Consider the following 18,094-nt stretch of genomic DNA (forward strand, 5'->3'; position numbering starts at 1 on the left):
TTGTTTTTTCACCTTGGCGGACCATTATCCACACTGTCCCATTTAAATGTTTGGGAGTTATTTACCTGCTATTTTTACTGATTAGGCACTTAGTGTGCCAGGAATTGTGCTAATTTGATCTCATTTGCTCTTTGTGACAATCCTGTAAGAAAAACGCTCCGATTGCAAAGCACAGTGTGTAACTCCGTGGACCATGGTCTTGATTTCAGGGGTGTACTTATCAAGCCCCAAGACTTTATTTTTGGATTAGATATTCACAGCACTGTGATTATTCACGTCTCTTTCTCATCCGTTAAATTGTGAGCTATCCAAGAAAAAGAACCACACCTTTGGTCATATTGGGGGTCCCAGAATCCAGCAAAATGATTGGCAGATAGCAAACATTTAGCAAATATTTGATGACTGTATGAATGAAGCTATGAAATGACTGAATTAGTGGTTGAATCAGACCTGTGGACTATAACAAATCCTTAATGGCAAAGTTAACTGAATATACTGCATGAAATCAATTGCCGTATATGTAGTCATCCAAAATAAATATTGCTTTGCTTTGAAATGATTTCCCTTCACCTTGAAACAGTACACATATCTTGCAATGGCCTAGCCAGACTGTTTTACAGTTTTGGCTCTTTTCTCTTTTCTTTTTCTCGTCCCACTTTAAGTTATTTGACTACTTGATCATTTGACTCCTGGGCAACATTTGCTGCTGGAGTGCCTATCCGTGCCTAGAAAAGGATGCAAAGTAGCCAAGTCCTATTATTTGCCATGGGAAATCCTGAAAATAGGCCTGATTTCTTTACTGAATTTACTGTGTTGGCTCTTCCTTCGCTAATAATATGATTTAGGCACGTGTAGTATCAGGATGTGGAAATTACCCAATTTAAATGCTTGCTCCTCCATCTTGTTATATCCTAATAGGAGATACTGGATGCCCTACAGAAAGCAGAGCCTAAGACTGAGGATCTCAAGTCTCAGCTGAACGAACTTTGTCGATTCTCCAGAGACCTGAGTACATACAGTGGGAAAGTTTCTGGCCTGATTAAAGAATATAATTGGTGAGCATGAACCTTATTGGTATTCAAAATATTTTCACACAAAGAAGAAGCCAGAGGTTTGTTTATTTTAAGATGTGATTTCAATAATAATATAAGTAATTATTAAATACTTTGCTAAATGACATGAGTGCATACTCTAAGTGTTGATTCTATCAAACATTATTTTAATCTACTTTATCATTTCTTTCCTTCCATTAAATGTTTCAAATCATGGGTTTAGTCTTTGTTTGCAAGCATCCAAGGGCTGTCAGAATAAAGAACAGATTTTACAGCAAAGATTTCGAAGAGCCTTCAAGGATTTCCAGCAGTGGTTGGTTAATGCAAAAATCACTACCGCCAAATGTTTTGATATACCTCAAAATATTAGTGAAGTTTCAACAAGTCTTCAGAAAATACAAGTAAGAGTTTATCAATTAATTGTAACAATTGTGGTTAAATGGATTAAAAAGGTGTGTCTAGATCTTTTTATAAGTCTTTTAAAGTTTTGCTTCAGAAACTCAAATTTAAAATAAATCCCTGTTTAAAACAATTGATTGTGTTTGAAGAGAAACTAGCCCATTCATATAAATGCGTGCTATTTTTATGTATTAATAGGGACTTAGGAAATAATAAGAGCTCTTTCTATGTGACCAACATTGTACCTGAGCCTTCTAAGTGCATTTTCTCATTTAATTTTCACAGTAACCATGTCAGGTACATAAGATTATTATTCCCATGTACAGATAGGGTAAAAGAGTGTTAGTCACTTAATATACACAATAAAAATTGTTTATTTCTTCTCTTTGATTTTATTGAGAAACAAGTAGAAAAATCAATATATTTTAAAGCATAGAGCATTTTATTAGATCTAATCTCACATTTTTCTTTATAGGAATTTTTGTCAGAAAGTGAAAATGGACAACACAAGCTAAATACGATGCTATCTAAAGGAGAACTTTTGAGTACTCTGTTGACCAAAGAGAAAGCTAATGGTATCCAGGCCAAAATTGCAACTGCAAAAGAGGATTGGAAAAATTTTCATTCAAATCTCCACCAGAAGGAGTCTGCCCTCGAGGTATAATATAGCCAATCACGTGGGCATGGTCTGTGTTGTTTTTTATTGTTGATGTTGTTGTGGTTGTTAGTAAAACCACACTTTCAATATCCAAGTCCCCTTGTCAACAATTTGGTCATCCCTCTCTGAATATAAATGGAAGATGGATAACTGTGAGAAACAGCTCAGTGTTAGAAGCATGAGCCCTACTGAGGAATACCTTCCTGCATGGTTGGGGCTAGTACCATAGACTTGGCCATGCCCATCCCACTAGGAACAACTAGTTTTTACATTTACACGTATCACTTAATCTTTCATTTGAAATCCCTGAATTTTGGGAGTTCTTCCAGGAAGATGAACAGATGTATTCATGTAAGGCTGCAAAATACTGTAAATGAGAGGAAATATTATAACTAATGCAGACATCAAGTAGTAGGTTTTTAGGAGCTGGTAATGCAAAGAGACAATGATGTACAATTTCATTTTATCTAGAGACAATATAAGTTAAATTTACTATAATTGTAACATAACTACTGCCACAACGCAATTATTTTTTTCCTGTGAGATAATCTGTTCTGTGTGCCACCCCTTCACTTGGAGAAAAATTTCAAGGCATGGAGAGTATTTTTTTTCTTTTTAAAACAATACTTCCTGGTAGAATAGATCCTTAACTTGATTATGATCACAATTATTGCAGGATGGAAAAAATAATAATAGAGAATTAATATCTAGAAAGAGCAAATGTATATTTCCTTGATTATTTCCTAACTAAAGACCACTGTAGTTCTCCTTTGTAATGGTGGCTGTTCTTTCGTGACAGGCGTCCTTCATTGGATAGAGAGGGATAACCATTCTGCGGTGTTTTGAAATTTACTCTTAAACCATACAGGGATGATTAGGGCAATGTGGCCTCAGCCCTGAAGCATCTACTGTTGAGTGTAGCACATCTAGCATTAATTGCAAGATTATCTAGTTCAAGAGATGCTTGAGAGTAGATGAGTAGGTCAGGAATTATCTTCCTTATTTTCTTCCATCTTCCCTCCTTCCCTCTCTCCACCCCTTTCTTCCTTCCCTCCCTCCCTCTCATTCTTCCTCCCCTCTCTCCTTTCCTCCCTCCCTCTCTCTCATTCCTTTCTATTAGGAGTAGAAACATAATTGCTATTATGTGCCAGGCACTATATCAGGAATACAAGAAGGTTAGTCTTTTCTCTTTCCTCAGGGAATTCACTTTCTAGAGGGGGAAACAGTATGTAAAGACATGATTGCAGTGTTTTATAGGTATGTTCAGGATATGGTAGTCACTCAAAGAAGGATGCAGCTAACTCTTCTTAGAGAAGTCAAGGAAGGTTTCCAGAGGGGTGACATTTTAACTGAATCTTGAGGGCTAAATATTCTTTGAATTTGCCGAGGCCAACGTGCATTTCAGGTGGGAGGAATTGAATGCGCAGGGCCAGGAAGTCGTGAGTGAAAACCATGAATCAGGTACTTTGAGAAGTTTGATATCCACCTGGAGTTTTGCGAGAAGAGCAACAAAGATAAGACTGTAGGTGAAGATTAGCTCCACATAGTGAAATATCTTGTATATTAAGCAATTTGACCTTGGCCCTCCATCAGGGTTCCTTATCTGAACCCCACACCAGCATCTATTTTCTCAATTTTCTCATGTATGCAGCATAACCCATACTACTCTGGATGCATAGGAGAGAAGGTAATTCATTACATACAGTGGATCGCTTAGGACACTAGGGCATAATTCTCTTCCAGAATCCTGGTTGAGAAAGGCTGAGTGAGGAACCTGTAGGTGTTCAAGCTGGAATAAACTTGTCACCTCTCCGACCACAGCGTAGACCAAAATGGGGAATAGTAAGTAGCTGGAAGACCAGAGAAAACTTTTCGTAATCTTCCAGGTGAGAGAGATGAGGATCTGAATTAAGGAAATGATAATGGATGGAGAATTTATCTCTAAGGTAAAACACAACAGGATTTGGTAACTAATTTGATGAGGGGCACAGAGAAGAAAGAGAAATTGTCCGAGTCCTTCATTTCTAGTTTAGAAGATGGCGTGAATGGTGATGCTATTAACTGAGACATGAATATGGTAGGAAAAGTAGTTTTGGAGGGGATAGCAAAAATTAACTCAGTTTAATATATGTTAGATTTGATGTGCCTGCAAGACATTCAGCAGATAATGGACAGGAAAGTAGCGTTTCAAATGAGTACAAAGCTCAAGAGAAAGGGTAGAGCTACAATAACAGTGATAGTGAACTTTTACCAATGCTGGGCACTGTTGTAGGCACTTAACATATATTCATGCATCTAATCCTTATAACTATTCTTGGAGGGAGGCGCTCTCTTATTTCTATTTTGTGAATGAGCACATTAAAGAAAAGGTAGTTAAATAATCTGCCAAATTCTCACAGCTATTAGGTGATGGAGAAAAGATTCAAACCCAGACAGTCTGACTTAAGGTGATGTATAAAAAAATTCTATAAATTTAAGAGTTTGTAGGTGGTCATTGAAGCCATGGGAGAAACAATTGGAAAAGAAAGTAGATTGAAGATTTAATGAGAAGGCACGCACCCCTGTTGATAGGAAGTACATGAGGAATTGGGAGTTGCTTGATTTAGTATCAAGCTGTCTTGATTCATGTTTCCCAGGCCCCTCACCCAGACCCTGTGACTTCACTCCTTAGACTAGGAACCCAACTTTTTTGTGTTATATCTCTGACTGAGCCCCTAATACTTTGCTCCTCAGTCCTGTAGAATTAAATTCCTAATCATGGTGCCCGGTTTGCAGTGTAGTAGCCCCAAGACTCCAGTAGCAGGAAGATAGAAACACCTTGAATTTATGAATTTATTTAATTATTCAACAAATATTCACTGAGCATCTTCCATTTGCCAAGGACTATTCTAGGCTCTGAGGATACAGCAGAGAATAAAGCAGAACAGAATCCCTGCCCTCATAAGGCTTACCTTTAGTAAAATACTCCAGGAATATTGGTATCTTACATTAGTGAAGCACTTTTAATTTTTCAAAGCATTCTCATAGCTAATCCATCTCCCTAAGGGTGACTGTGGCAGGCATGGCTGTCCCCACATTTTGGACACCCTGAATCAGATACAGATGGAACCTTGAGTCATGGACCCTCAAGCTCCTACAGACTTTACCACTTAGATTTTTCAGCTAACCTTCATGGACTTGCTCTTTGATAATTTATCTAAAGCTCTGATTAATTAAAAGACTTTGGTTGGTCATGTGGTATCATAAATTTCAAATTCACTTCAATCTAGCACTTTTATACAATGGAGATAGGACCTAGACACCTTTCCAAAGTGAAATGGCACCCTATAAAACTTTATCAAATACATTGTACAGCTATCAGTGCCTACAAAGTGTCTATGGAAGTAGTCACAACATTCTTAGGTAATAAACACAGACCACTATTTGGTATTTCTTATATGTTTATGAATTATAATAAATTGTTTATTATGAATATAATAAGCATATAAAGCATATGCTATTTCTTGTCTCAACATTAATCAAAATCGACAAAATGTTTGCTAATATTTATTTATATTCCCACAAGTTTCCATGGTGTGTCCCAGGAGGTGTTAGACACTGGCCCTGTCCTCATGCAGCCTGTAATCTAGCTGTGGAGATGAGGCATGCCTGCGTGAGATGGAAACTCACCATTTAACCCAGTCTATGACAAAGTGTATGGTAACTGGTATAGACAACAATGGCCAGCCCTGGGAGTCTATGGGTTAAGATGTGGTGCTCTCACCACCTCGGCTGGGTTCGTTTTGTCAGGGAACCACACCACCTGTTTGTCGGTTGTCATGCTGTGGCAGCTGCTGTGATACTGAAAGCTATGCCACCAGGATTTCAAATACCAGCAGGGTCACCCATGGGGGACAGGTTTCAGTGGAGCTTCCAGACCAAGACAGACTAGGAAGAAGGACCTGGCCACCCACTTCTGAAAAAATTGGCCATGAAAACCCTATAAATAGCAGTAGAGCATTGTCTGATAGAGTGCTGGAAGGTGAGAGGATGGCTCAAAAAGACCAGGCAGGGTTTTGCTCTGCTGTACACAGGCTCACTAGGAGTCAGAATCCACAGCACTAACAACAAATATATAATAAATAAACAACAATCTGATAGAAGTTGAGAAGTGGGTGTGAACCCTGAGGTGGGCTGGATAATTAGGGAAAAGTTCATTTTTTAAAAAGTAGGGCCATAAAAAATTCTTAAAGGATGTTCAGGAATCATTACAGGTGCTAAGGTGAACGATAGAATGTTCCAGACATTGGGAACAGAGAAAGAAGGGGAGGGGAGGGCAAGGGCCAAACTGAATGCCAACTGAAGGACTTTGGACTTGGACTAAAATTTTTTTTGTGCCTAACACTGTCTAAAACCTCATAGAATCTAAAGATCCAAATGAAAGACTTTGAAGTAAGCGCTGAGCCTGTACAGGACTGGCTGAGTAAAACCGAGAAGGTGGTGCATGAAAGCAGCAACCGCCTGTATGATCTGCCCGCAAAGAGGAGAGAACAACAGAAGCTCCAGGTGAAGACCAGTCTTTATCCTCATCCTCTGTGCATCCGTGCATTCAGGAGCATGCCGAGCATCCTCAATTAGATCACCCACCTTGAACATAGTGTGTCCTTTCCCTCTGTCTGACAGATTTTATGTTTTCTGGCTTTCCTTTTGGTATGATTTGTTTCCGTCCTATAGTCTATACTGTGTGTAACTTGGAAATAATGAAGTCTTCAGGGCACACCTATTGCTTGTCAGTGTTTATTTCCATGTTCTTTGGGCCAAAGCTTCGTCCCCATGTGCTTTTCCCCTGCCTCTTAATAGTAACGTGCTTGTGCTTTTCAGTCTGTCCTTGAGGAAATAAACTGCTACGAACCTCAGCTCAACAGGCTAAAAGAGAAAGCTCAGCAGCTGTGGGAAGGACAAGCTGCCAGCAAGAGCTTTATGCACAGAGTGTCGCAGCTGTCTTCTCAGTATCTAGCTCTAAGCAATTTAACAAAGGTAACGCCTGCCATGTGCTGTGTGTGAGTGTGGTACCGAGGTCCCAAATCTGGAGTCTCAGTAGGGCTGTGCAGAGTATCCAGCCCGAGAAGCCCAGGTCAGGCATAGGCGTGTACGTGTTATTCCCAGCCTTGTAATCCGAGTCAAACATTCGTGTTGCCTCCTCTTGCTGTGGTTGTCTGAAAAGAGCAAGGGAGGTTCCCAAGATTGAAGAGATTTCCAATCTATTATTGCACAAAATATTCCCTTTAATACTGAAATGGTATGTTCCCCAGGGCTCTTATTTTGAAGAGTCAAAGCATAAACATAAGGCAAACCTTCAGAATTTCGTGTATAAAGAAGCTCACATTAAGTTACTTTAGAAAAACATGAGTTCAAAGCAGTTTAAATTTTAGTGGACTAAATATAATGAGTTTGGGATAATTTTTTAACCTAAGTCCTTTATATTTATTACGTAGCAGGCAAGGATGTGTTGATTGAGAGTTTCAGTTCAGATTCTAGAACAGAGCTAAAAGTTGGCAATGATCCATATAACTAATTATCTCTCTTTTCTAACAGCTTAGAAAAAAATAAATGGGATCCCACTTTGACCTCATTTAAAGCATTCAGCTGATATAAAACAGACCCATCTTGAACTTTGTGGGGCAGGCCCACCTTGTAACATTTGTTCCCTACATTTCTCTCTTGCATTTCAGATCTTAGAATGTAAAGAACCTACTATAATTTGGCTTCACCTATTTTAGTGTGGACTTACTTCTGGTCTGCTATTTAAAAATTTTTTTTTTTGGCTGAGGAAGATTGACCCTGAGCTAACATCTATTGCCAATCTTCCTCTTATTTTGCTTGAGGAGGATTGTCCCTGAGCTAACATCCAGGCCAGTCTTCCTTCACTTTGTATGTGGGTCACCACCACAGCATGGCTGACGAGTGGTGTAGGTCTGTCCCTGGGATCCAAACCTGCAAACCTGGGCTGGTGAAGTGGAGCACACTGAACTAACTCAACCACTATGCTATGGGGCCAGCCCCTGGTCTGCTAATTTGAGTCCTCAATAAAACATCATTGAGACCGTTCCACTAGTATAGGTCTTGGAGTAAATAGTCTGGGTTTGCATCCATGTTTTTTCTATGGATATGTTACCTTTTTTTGTCATTAGAAAATCTGGTGCATATCTAGAATTAAAATGAACTAAGGACATCTTTCTATTCCTTTGTAATTATTTAGACACCAAAAGTCAATAGAGTGGCTGTCCCTGTGGCCAAGTGGTTAAGCTCACGTGCTTCATTTTGGCAGTCCAGGCTTCACCAGTTGGGATCGTGGTCGCAGACTAAACTGTGACAGGAATCCCATGTAGAACTGGAACAATCTACAACTAGGATATACAACTATGTACTAGGGCTTTGGGGAGAAAAAGAAGCAAAAAGGAAGATCAGCAACAAATGTTAGCTCAGGGCCAATCTTCCCCACTAAAAACAAAATCAATAGATATTTGAATGCTTTCAGAGCTATAAACTATATTCATAAAGTCTTCACTGTGTTGGATATAACATTTAATTAATAAAATCACCTTTATAGTCCCAATTTTTAAAATTTAGGGATATTCCAAAATCTCAGATGATTGATTTTTAGAACTGGCTACAGTGTAGGCCACATGGGTATGTGGTATCAGTTGAGCCAAATGTGACATGTGAAAGGTAGAAATGCTTTGATTGGTCTCCCAGACAAGGCATTAGGAAGAAATTTTACTGATTCTGGGAAAACAGTCACAACTGTCGTAAAGAAGAATAACGAGAAAGTCGAGGGGCAGTAAATTGTAATTTTTCTGATTTCTGATCCAAGTATTCTCTATTTTTACTATTGAGAGAGATATTCCATATGTCTCACAGATTAATACAGACATGATCAGATCTGCGCAGCATATGGATTTATGGCTGATGGTAGTTATTTGAAACAAATGGCTAGCTTTACAATTTGCGTAGCTTTAGGCTGTGAAGTCTTTGTGGCGTGGACAGCTGGAAACCGATTCCTGTCCTTTCCAGGAGAAAGTGTCAAGGCTGGATAGGACTGTGGCAGAGCACAATCAATTCTCCCTCGGGATTAAAGAACTTCAGGACTGGATGACAGATGCCGTTCACATGCTGGACTCTTACTGCCACCCAACATCTGACAAAAGCGTGCTGGACAGCAGGATGCTCAAACTTGAGGTGCGCACTTTTAGAGAAATTTCTCTAATGTACAGAATTTGTTTTTCTCGAAGTTTGTCAAGTCTCTGTCTGCCTGGTGGATTATGTCACACTCTCCACAAGACATTGAAGAATGCTCTGTGGGTGTGACCCTGTTTGCATAGGATGTCCTGGCCTAAGCTTTCCTGAATCATTTGACCCCAGACATGTTCACCCATAAATGCTAAGCGAAAAAAGTCAGAGAATGACAAATAATGTATGATTTCACTCATATGCGGAAGATAAACTCATGGATAAGGAGAACAGATTGCTGGTTACTGGAAGGGAAGAGGGTGGGGGGAGGGCGGAAAGGGTAAAGGGGCACATATGTGTGGTGACAGATGAAAACTAGACTATTGGTGGTGAACATGAAGCAGTCTACACAGAAACCGAAATATAATAATGTACACCTGAAATTTACACAATGTTATAAGCCAATACCACCTCAATAAAATAACTTTAAAAAATAGCAACCTAAACGTGGTTACTTGCTTGATATATCCAGTTAAGAGGCTAGTTTCAAATTGCATCACAGACAATATTTATTCCGAGCAAATACTTTGATAAAACATTTTATAGGGCAAAACATTTCCCATCTTCTTCAACTTGCTTGCCTGCCTGTATCATTTAAGCAATTCTTCTCTCATCCCAAGATATTAGTTCTATTTTCCATTTGTGATAAAATAATTATTCTGCATTTATTTACCTCTCATTCATATACCGGGTATCTTGCAAGAAACTGGCACTCTGTCTTGACACCGGGGATTCAAAAATGAGTAAAATATGGTCGCTGTCCTCAGGATTTCATTGTCTGAGGCTGGAGGCTGAAACAGAGAAGACAATAATAACAGAGAGGGATATGCTTAGGATGTTGTAGACAGAGAGAGGAGTAGAACTGTGCAGAAGGGATGGCTTGAGAGTCAGAGGAGTTTTCTCAGAAAGTCTGATACCTAAACCAAGATTTGAGAATGGTGCCAGCATGAGTGAAATCTTAGGAAAACAAGTAGCATGGTGTGTGAAAAATTGCTAGCAGTTCCTTGTTGCTGCAGCAAAAACTGACGGTACTAAGTGGCTGAAGCTGAATCTGGAGAGGTCAGCAAGGTCCAGATGAGGGAGAGAGATGAAGCTTTGCCCCTTAGGGGAAACTATCGGTTTTATAACTTTGAATTCAAATCTTCCTTTTTATACAGAAAAAGAGTAGAGCTTGCAAAGAACTTGAAATATTTAAGTTAGCCTATGAATTAATCTATTTCTTTCAGTTTATTGTGCTAGAGACCTTGAAATCTATAAAGCTCTTCATCCTGTGACCTTTGAGAATTTCTGAATTCTATTGTAGTCTATTTTTTCTCTTACTGAAAACCAGTGAAATCAAACTTTAGTGGAAAGAAGGAATTATTCAGAGAAGAATTGAGACCTGAAAAGTCAAGGCCGCTTGGAGACCAGCGGGTAACTGGTGATGGGTTACTGGCCCTCACAGCAAGTGACTCTCCCACCCTCCACTGCATCAGCCTGAGAGATCCAGGGCTCAACACAGTTGTTTGTCATTCTGCTATCTTTTGGAGCTCTGCAATGTTTAAGGTCATAAATGTTAAACACACAAATGACAAAGGACTTCCGTATTTGCTTTTATAGGCTCTGCTGTCAGTGAAACAGGAGAAAGAGATCCAGATGAAAATGATAGTGACCAGAGGGGAGTCTGTCCTTCAGAACACCTCTCCGGAAGGTGTTGCTGCCATTCAGCAGCAACTGCAGAGTGTGAAGGACATGTGGGCTGCCCTCTTGTCTGCAGGGATTCGCTGTAAAAGGTCAGTGATGCTAGAGCGACTGCTGCAAAGCCATTACTTAAAAATCAATGTGATAGCTCAGGAACAGACTGTTCCTAGGGTTTTCTTTTTTCCCTTCCTCCCTCCCTCCTTCCCCCCTTCCTTACTTCCTTTCCTCTCTCTTCCCTCCTTCCTTCCCTCCCTTGCTCCCTTCCTCCCTCCCTCCTTTCCTCCCTCCTTCCTTCTCTCCCTCCCTCTCTCCTTCCCTCCCTCCCTTTATTTCTCCCTCCCTTCATCCCTTTTTCTTCCTTCCCTCTTTTCCTCCCTCCCTCCTTTCCTCTCTCCCTCCCTTTTTTCTTCTTAGAACAAAAGAAACTGGCAGGTACAGTCTTGCATTTAGGTTGACTTACAACACTATGCCTATGTTTTAATAGAACTATAACTGCGTGTTTCTTTTTGCTGTTGTTGACTGCTTAAAAAGTCAAAAGATCAACAAATGTTTCATCATCTATAGATATATTAGTTAAAACCAAGTACTTTCCTTGGGGAGTAACCACAGGAAACACCAGTGGGGAATGGGAAGGAGTGCTGAGGAAGGGAGAGCAGCCAGTAAAAGGCATGTTATCAAACAGTGTCCTGCAGTGGGTAGCTAGAACTTAATCTGGCCAGCGATGGTGGGAGCCAGTATAGACCATGTGTCTTGGAGTTACCCAGTGAGGGCAGGGGGGCTGGAATATTTATAAACAAGCTGCCAGGAGCCAGGAGGGCAGCTGAGGGCTGCCCCCCAGGAGGCAAAAATCCCTGGCAGTTCTTGCCTACATCACCCTTGAGCTGAGAGGGCACCACCACCCGACCGGAGACTGCCCTCAGGCCAAGGGGGCGTGAAGCTGGCAATCAGGAGTCCAGCTGGCATCCTGCTGCAGTGGTGGGGTCTGAGGGTATGTGTGGGTGGAGCGCAGTGTCTGCTACAAAAGGACTCAAAGCATGCTTGTAAAATTAGACACGAGTGATTAATGGAGTTTAAAATGAAACATCCGTATTGAGAGAAGGAAATGCTTAATTTATCTATAAGAGAAATAATCAGGTTTTAATAATTAGACCAATTCAGGAAATGTTACCCTATTTTTCCATTGTGAATTTTTGATTTTTAAATCTCATCCAAGATAGTTATTGTGCTTGTTCTTGCTTGACTCTCCCTTTCCTCTTTTATTCCTTTTTTCTCTCCTCTGGATGCCCTGGTCAACTAGATGGAGTTAAGTATGGATTCTCTTCCTGCCCAGAGTCTTGGCTCCAGGAAAGCCTTGCTCAGGGGACCTCTCGTGGTGTTGCCCTCCTCGTGTCTCATGCGACCTGGGCCAGGTTTTATATCCAGTCCCACTTTTCCTCCTGTTGGCCTGGACTTAACTGTCCCTGGCCTCCTGAAGCTATACTTGCCAGGGACCCAGACACAGATTTGGCAAGCCCTCGCCACGCAGCCCACCCCAAGCCTGCCCATGTCTCTGGGCTTCCTGCTGGTGGAACGGACAGAGCAGACAATGACAAAGGGTGGCAGGTTGGATTTATAAGGCTTCTCAATATAGATTATTGTCCTATCAAATACCTTTCAGTCAACTTGAAGGAGCTCTGTCTAAGTGGACAAGTTATCAGGATGACGTTCGCCAGTTCTCAAGTTGGATGGATGGTGTGGAAGCCAGCCTGAATGAATCTGAAAGGCAGTACGCAGAGCTGCGGGAGAAGACAACTGCTCTGGGGAAAGCCAAGGTGGGGCTGGCTTTCTGATTCCCTGTGTTCTCTGACAGACTTCTTCAGAATGCCATTGTCATACAAAAATAGGATTATCCATATCCCATTTTTGGTAATCAGGGGTGTTCCCATAGGTAAATTATCCTTTGGGTTTTGACTATAGTTTCTAACGGCCTCTTAAACCAGACTTCTGTTTGTGGCTGTTTTATTAGTGAGTGAAAATTTTCTCTTCCAGGAAAACCTCAAAGACCCATGTTTTATGATACGTTTAAATTTGGCAATTTGTACTGTCTTTTAATATCTTCAGCCTGCTCATCATTAGGAAGTAAAAATGCTCTCTTTTTATCACATCCTGTTGTGTTTCTATTTTTGTACGTTTTTCATAATGCTTATGAAAAGGGTACTTCATGTAAAGAGTTTTTAAATAAATAGCAATATTGGGGATATGTTCTTAAATCTGTTTTTTATTGATAGTAGTATTCAAATATAAAATTTTGGAGACCTTTGATTTATAGCCTTACTCCAGGGCACATTCATGGATGACCTGTTCCACCTCAACTTTCCCATGTCCTAAGCATTTCTTGCTATCTTCTACTCCAAAATCCTTCCAAAACTCATATTCTCAATCTCAGTTCATTTGTGTCAACTCATACTGAATATCCTAAATTGGAAACTTCATTATCCCCAGCTCCTTCTTTCTCATCCCCACTCTGAATTAGGCCTTAGCTCCTGCTGATTCCATCTCAGAAATGTCTCCTGGCTCTAATCCATCCTTCTTTCCCTGAATTGCAACAGACTCCTAACTCCTGCTTTGTCTCTTGTCTCCATCTACTGTTCTCTTCATATAAAGGTGAACATCTCCCTTTCCTGCCTGTGTGCCCTGTTGCCTTCCCATTGTCTACAGTGTCAAACCAACCTCCCTCACCTGGTTTTTAAGAATTTCAGTAATTGCCTTTGCCCTCCTCATTTCCTTCCCTCTCTCACCCTCCTTCCACCCATGCTTCAGCCTTACTGTATTTCTCACTATTTCCTGAATGTGCCACATTAAATGGAATTAAGTGATTCCATGCCTTAGCGGAATCTGTTTCCTCTCACAGAATTCCTTAGCCTCTGCACCTGGCACCCTCCTACTCACCTTTCTGAATTAGTTCAGAAGCCATTTTTGCTAGGATAACACCACCACCTTAGGCTTAATTAGTTCTTCTGTTCTCTGTTGTTCATATCTCTTCATCAATTTTATGGAATATATGCTTACATATCTCTCTCCCTCAGTGGATAATGTTGCTTAATGTTCCTTATATCCTATTCATTTGACTCTGTCTGACACAGAGCAAATGCTGAGTAAAAGTTATCCGAATGACTAAAAGACCTTATGTGATGTATGTCAAATCACTTAACATTTCTGGATCTCATTTATGCATCTGAAAATTAATATAATCATAATTATCTGCTGCCTAATTAATTAAATTATTCATCTATTCAATAAATATTGAGAACTTGCTGCATGCAGGCACTGTTCCAGATTCTAGGTAAATGAAACAAAGATTGGGTTCTGGTGGGGATATGTACAATCAATAAATGCAAGAATAAATAATTGTAACTGGTGATAAGCACCTTGAAGAAAAAAGTGGCATGCTGTCAGAGAGTACTGTGGACAGGATTGCTTGGAGTCAGGGAACGGCTAGGAAAGGCCTCTTTCAAACAGTAGACAAGTGGACTATGCCCTAAGGAATTTAGTGCAGAGAAATTGATCTGGGGAGGAGGTGGGAAAAGAGTATTCCAGATGGAATAATCAGCATGTCCACAGGCCCTGAGGTAGGAGAGAACTTGGCTCGAAAGGGGAACTAAAAGAATGGCGGAGTATCGCTGGAGCGGAGAATAAACAGAGGTGAGTTGACAGAGGTGGCAGGGACCCGATCATGCATCGCCATGCTAACTAGCCTGAAGATTTTCCACTTGAACCTGACAGCACTGGGAAGATAATCCATGTTTTAAGCTGGGGGGAGTGGGATGACATGATTCCCTTTATGATCTTTATCACCCAGGCTGCTGTGTGGAGTTTGGAAAAAGGGACAGTACAAGAATTGGTGGCAGAGAATCTGTCACCTGCCAAGCAGGATATTGCAAAAGTCCATGTAAAAGATGATAGCAGCATGGGGTAGGGAGTTTGCAGGAGACATGAGGACAAATGTTAGGATATAATGAGGAGATAGAACTAGCACGATTTCATCACAGATGGAATGATGGAGAGCGGGGAGAAAGGGTGACTTCCAGTGTTCTGAATTGACCATTTGGGTGGGAAGTAGAGGCATTTACTGTTTTAAAAAAGACTGAAGGAGAAGGCAGTTTGGTGTGGGTTAGGGAAGGATGGGATGAAGTGCAGATCCAGAGCCCATTTTTGGACCCATTAAGTTTGAGATATCCAAGTCAATTGGAATCAGTATCTCAGAGAAAATTCTTGGCCAGATATCAAATACACATACACACACACACACACATACATTCATAGACAGACAGATAGATAGATAGATAGATAGATAGATAGATAGATAGATGGATGGATGGGTAGATTATCTATCTATCTATCCATAATCTGAGATCACTTGTCAACTGTACAGTTAAAACATCTTAATTTTAGCAGTATCATTGATAGGATGGTGTATGTGGTAACTCCTTTATTTTTTTGAATGTTCTCTAGTTACTAAATGAAGAAGTTCTGAGTCACAGCAGCTTGCTGGAGACCATCGAAGTCAAGGGAGCTGGCATGACAGAACACTACGTCACCCAGTTAGAACTCCAGGATCTACAGGAGCGATACAGGGCAATCAAAGAGAGGGCCAAGGTATGGCTGACTGTGTTCCATGTGGACTCACTGAAATACCAGTGTTTAGAGCTGTGCTTATTTAAAGACTCATTTATTTTTAAAAATGACAGACAATGAAAGTAGACAGCACAAAAGAGGCAAAATGAATATTAATACCTTAAATACACCACTGGCAAAACCAAACAAAATCTTCAAATATTGTTAGTTTGTGAAAGTTACTGAAGAAAATAATTCTCAACTCAAAAATCCTAGAAGTGTACCAAGTTAAGAAAAATTCTGGATGGCTTCATAATGAAGACTCATAAATGCCTTATTATGTGTGGTGAGTAGAGTTTTCTAAAGCAGGAAATGGTCACCAATAATATTTATCGTTCTTCATTTAGGCTTCACAAAAAAAATAAAAATAGCTTTTTAGAGCGCATCCTACTTCATTAGAGAAAGTATATGGAAAATTAAATCCATAATGAGTCCAAATCCTCACTGAAGGCAGGGTCTAAGAATTCCAAATTTTTTCATGAGCAAAAGTTTATTTTTATGACAAGTAAAGTTATTTCCTTTTTTTGGTATGTCCTTGTTACATTTCATTAGGAGTTCAGAGATCAGGAAGTTGATTCAACAAAGTGATCTTTAAGATCTCTTTTAATCCTGACACTATGTAATTATATTTTTTACAGAAACCTTGAATTTTCCTTCTTCTAGGAAACCATTCGTCTCCCAATTATTTACTAATCATGCTTTTCTAAAATTCCCAAAGTGAATTCTTACAGTACATTGAAAGTGCACGTAGTAATGTATTCCCTTCTTAATTATCTTAAACGTTAATAACAGGAAGCAGTAACCAAGTCTGAAAAACTAGTTCGTTTGCACCAAGAGTATCAGAGAGACCTGAAGGCATTTGAAGTTTGGCTGGGGCAAGAACAAGAAAAGCTTGACCGATACTCAGTTCTTGAAGGTGATGCCCACACTCATGAGTCAACATTGCGGGATCTTCAGGTAAAGCAAAGGAATTTTCATTCTGAATATGGAATTATTATTTTAAGCAATGGGAAGTTAATATGACCTTAAAGTCTATAAATAGCTGATACATATTAAGTGAAACCCTCATAAGTTCTGATCTAGAACATTCTGGGACCTCAGTAGTATACCAGTCGAGATCGCTTGGTAGGCAGTTTACACTGAGCAGGACTGAAACTTGAGGAATTCGTTCAGCTACGAAGGTGACCTCTCATAGGAATGACTAGTGATCTAATGTATGGTGTTGACTGGCCTACCTGCCTGTTGTTCCCTAAAGGATCGAATTAGATGTGGGACCTAGCAACAGGAGTCAAGAGAATGTGACACTCCTCAAAGTCAAACTGATGGCACCATCTTGAGCCATCTGGTCTTAACCCAAACCTCCCACATACTGAGGATGTAGGCCCAGGGTCAGAGTCCTAGAAGAAGGCATAAGAGGAGCTAGAAAAAATGCTGGCGCTCAGGCAAGAAGGCTGCAATTTAGAGCAAGATGGCACACCTAAGTGGGGAAAGTGGTCCTAACCCATTTACTTATTTATTCATTCAGCATTATTGAATACCTGATACAGTGCAGACTCTTGGCTAGCTACTTCAGGTAAAGATGATTAAAATATTATTCCTGCCTCCAAGGAACTTACAATCTAGTCATAAATGCAGGCCTATTGGTAGATCATTATAAACAATGTAATAAGAACAATAACAGACTAATGCAAGGGATCTTATGGGAGCATCAAAGAGAGGCCCTTAATCTTACCTAGAGAGGTAGGGGCTAGAGAGGTGCCCCAAGAAGGGAACACCAGCCATACACAATAGAGAATGGGGAAAGGCCAACAAGTCAGCTCCATATCCCACTAGTTGTATGATGGAACTCACTGACATGCTATCAGCCCTCATTAAAATTCGTTCAGGATAGTGCAAGATGTATCTACAGCTTGAACAAGGTGGAAAAAGCAGAGACTGAGATGGTCATCACTGGCATGTAAGATTTCTGTCTATTTCAGTTGGTCTTGGGGAAAGTTATATGATGGCAGGGGCACAAGGTTGGGGTTAGGAAGCTTAGACTCCAATCCTTGGTGGGACCTGACACTGGGTGACTTTGAGCAAGAGAGAACCTCTCTAACTCAGTTTCCTCCACGGACGAGTTGTAAAAGAATTAAAGGAGATGGGAGAAAATCTTTAAATAATGATCCATTCATGAAATAAATATATAGTCGAAGTTACAAGGATCATAATTTCTTTAGCTTATTTAAGGATCTCATCCATTCTGTTTAAAAATAGTAGGATACTCTGGTCTGCCAGCTTTAGCTGCTGTAAGTTATTTCAGCAGAGTGAACTGTTTTCGCTAAATGACCCCTCTCAGCACTTCACTCCAGACAGTCTTGGCAAGCAGATGCCCGGCTCTCGA

At 40.3% G+C, this 18,094-nt stretch overlaps 1 protein-coding gene across 25 annotated transcripts in view; it reads left to right on the plus strand.

Annotated features, from left to right (window-relative positions):
- The window catches only part of SYNE1 (spectrin repeat containing nuclear envelope protein 1), a 445,076-nt gene that overhangs the window by 217,441 nt on the left and 209,541 nt on the right, over window positions 1–18,094 (plus strand). For 23 of the 25 annotated variants that reach the window (XM_070488115.1, XM_070487809.1, XM_044761490.2 and 20 more), the window contains 10 exons: window positions 919–1,055; window positions 1,276–1,453; window positions 1,927–2,109; window positions 6,511–6,654; window positions 6,970–7,125; window positions 9,163–9,327; window positions 10,978–11,150; window positions 12,716–12,869; window positions 15,550–15,693; window positions 16,504–16,668. In XM_070488115.1, coding sequence (XP_070344216.1) covers window positions 919–1,055; window positions 1,276–1,453; window positions 1,927–2,109; window positions 6,511–6,654; window positions 6,970–7,125; window positions 9,163–9,327; window positions 10,978–11,150; window positions 12,716–12,869; window positions 15,550–15,693; window positions 16,504–16,668 — 1,599 coding nt within the window. Of the gene's footprint in view, window positions 1–918; window positions 1,056–1,275; window positions 1,454–1,926; window positions 2,110–6,510; window positions 6,655–6,969; window positions 7,126–9,162; window positions 9,328–10,977; window positions 11,151–12,715; window positions 12,870–14,721; window positions 14,740–15,549; window positions 15,694–16,503; window positions 16,669–18,094 lie in introns of those variants that run through there. The other 2 variants (XM_070488424.1, XM_070488586.1) reach the window with 2 other exon arrangements.

Source organism: Equus asinus, chromosome 1 (genome assembly GCF_041296235.1).
Source record: "Equus asinus isolate D_3611 breed Donkey chromosome 1, EquAss-T2T_v2, whole genome shotgun sequence".
NCBI classification, from domain to species: domain Eukaryota; kingdom Metazoa; phylum Chordata; class Mammalia; order Perissodactyla; family Equidae; genus Equus; species Equus asinus.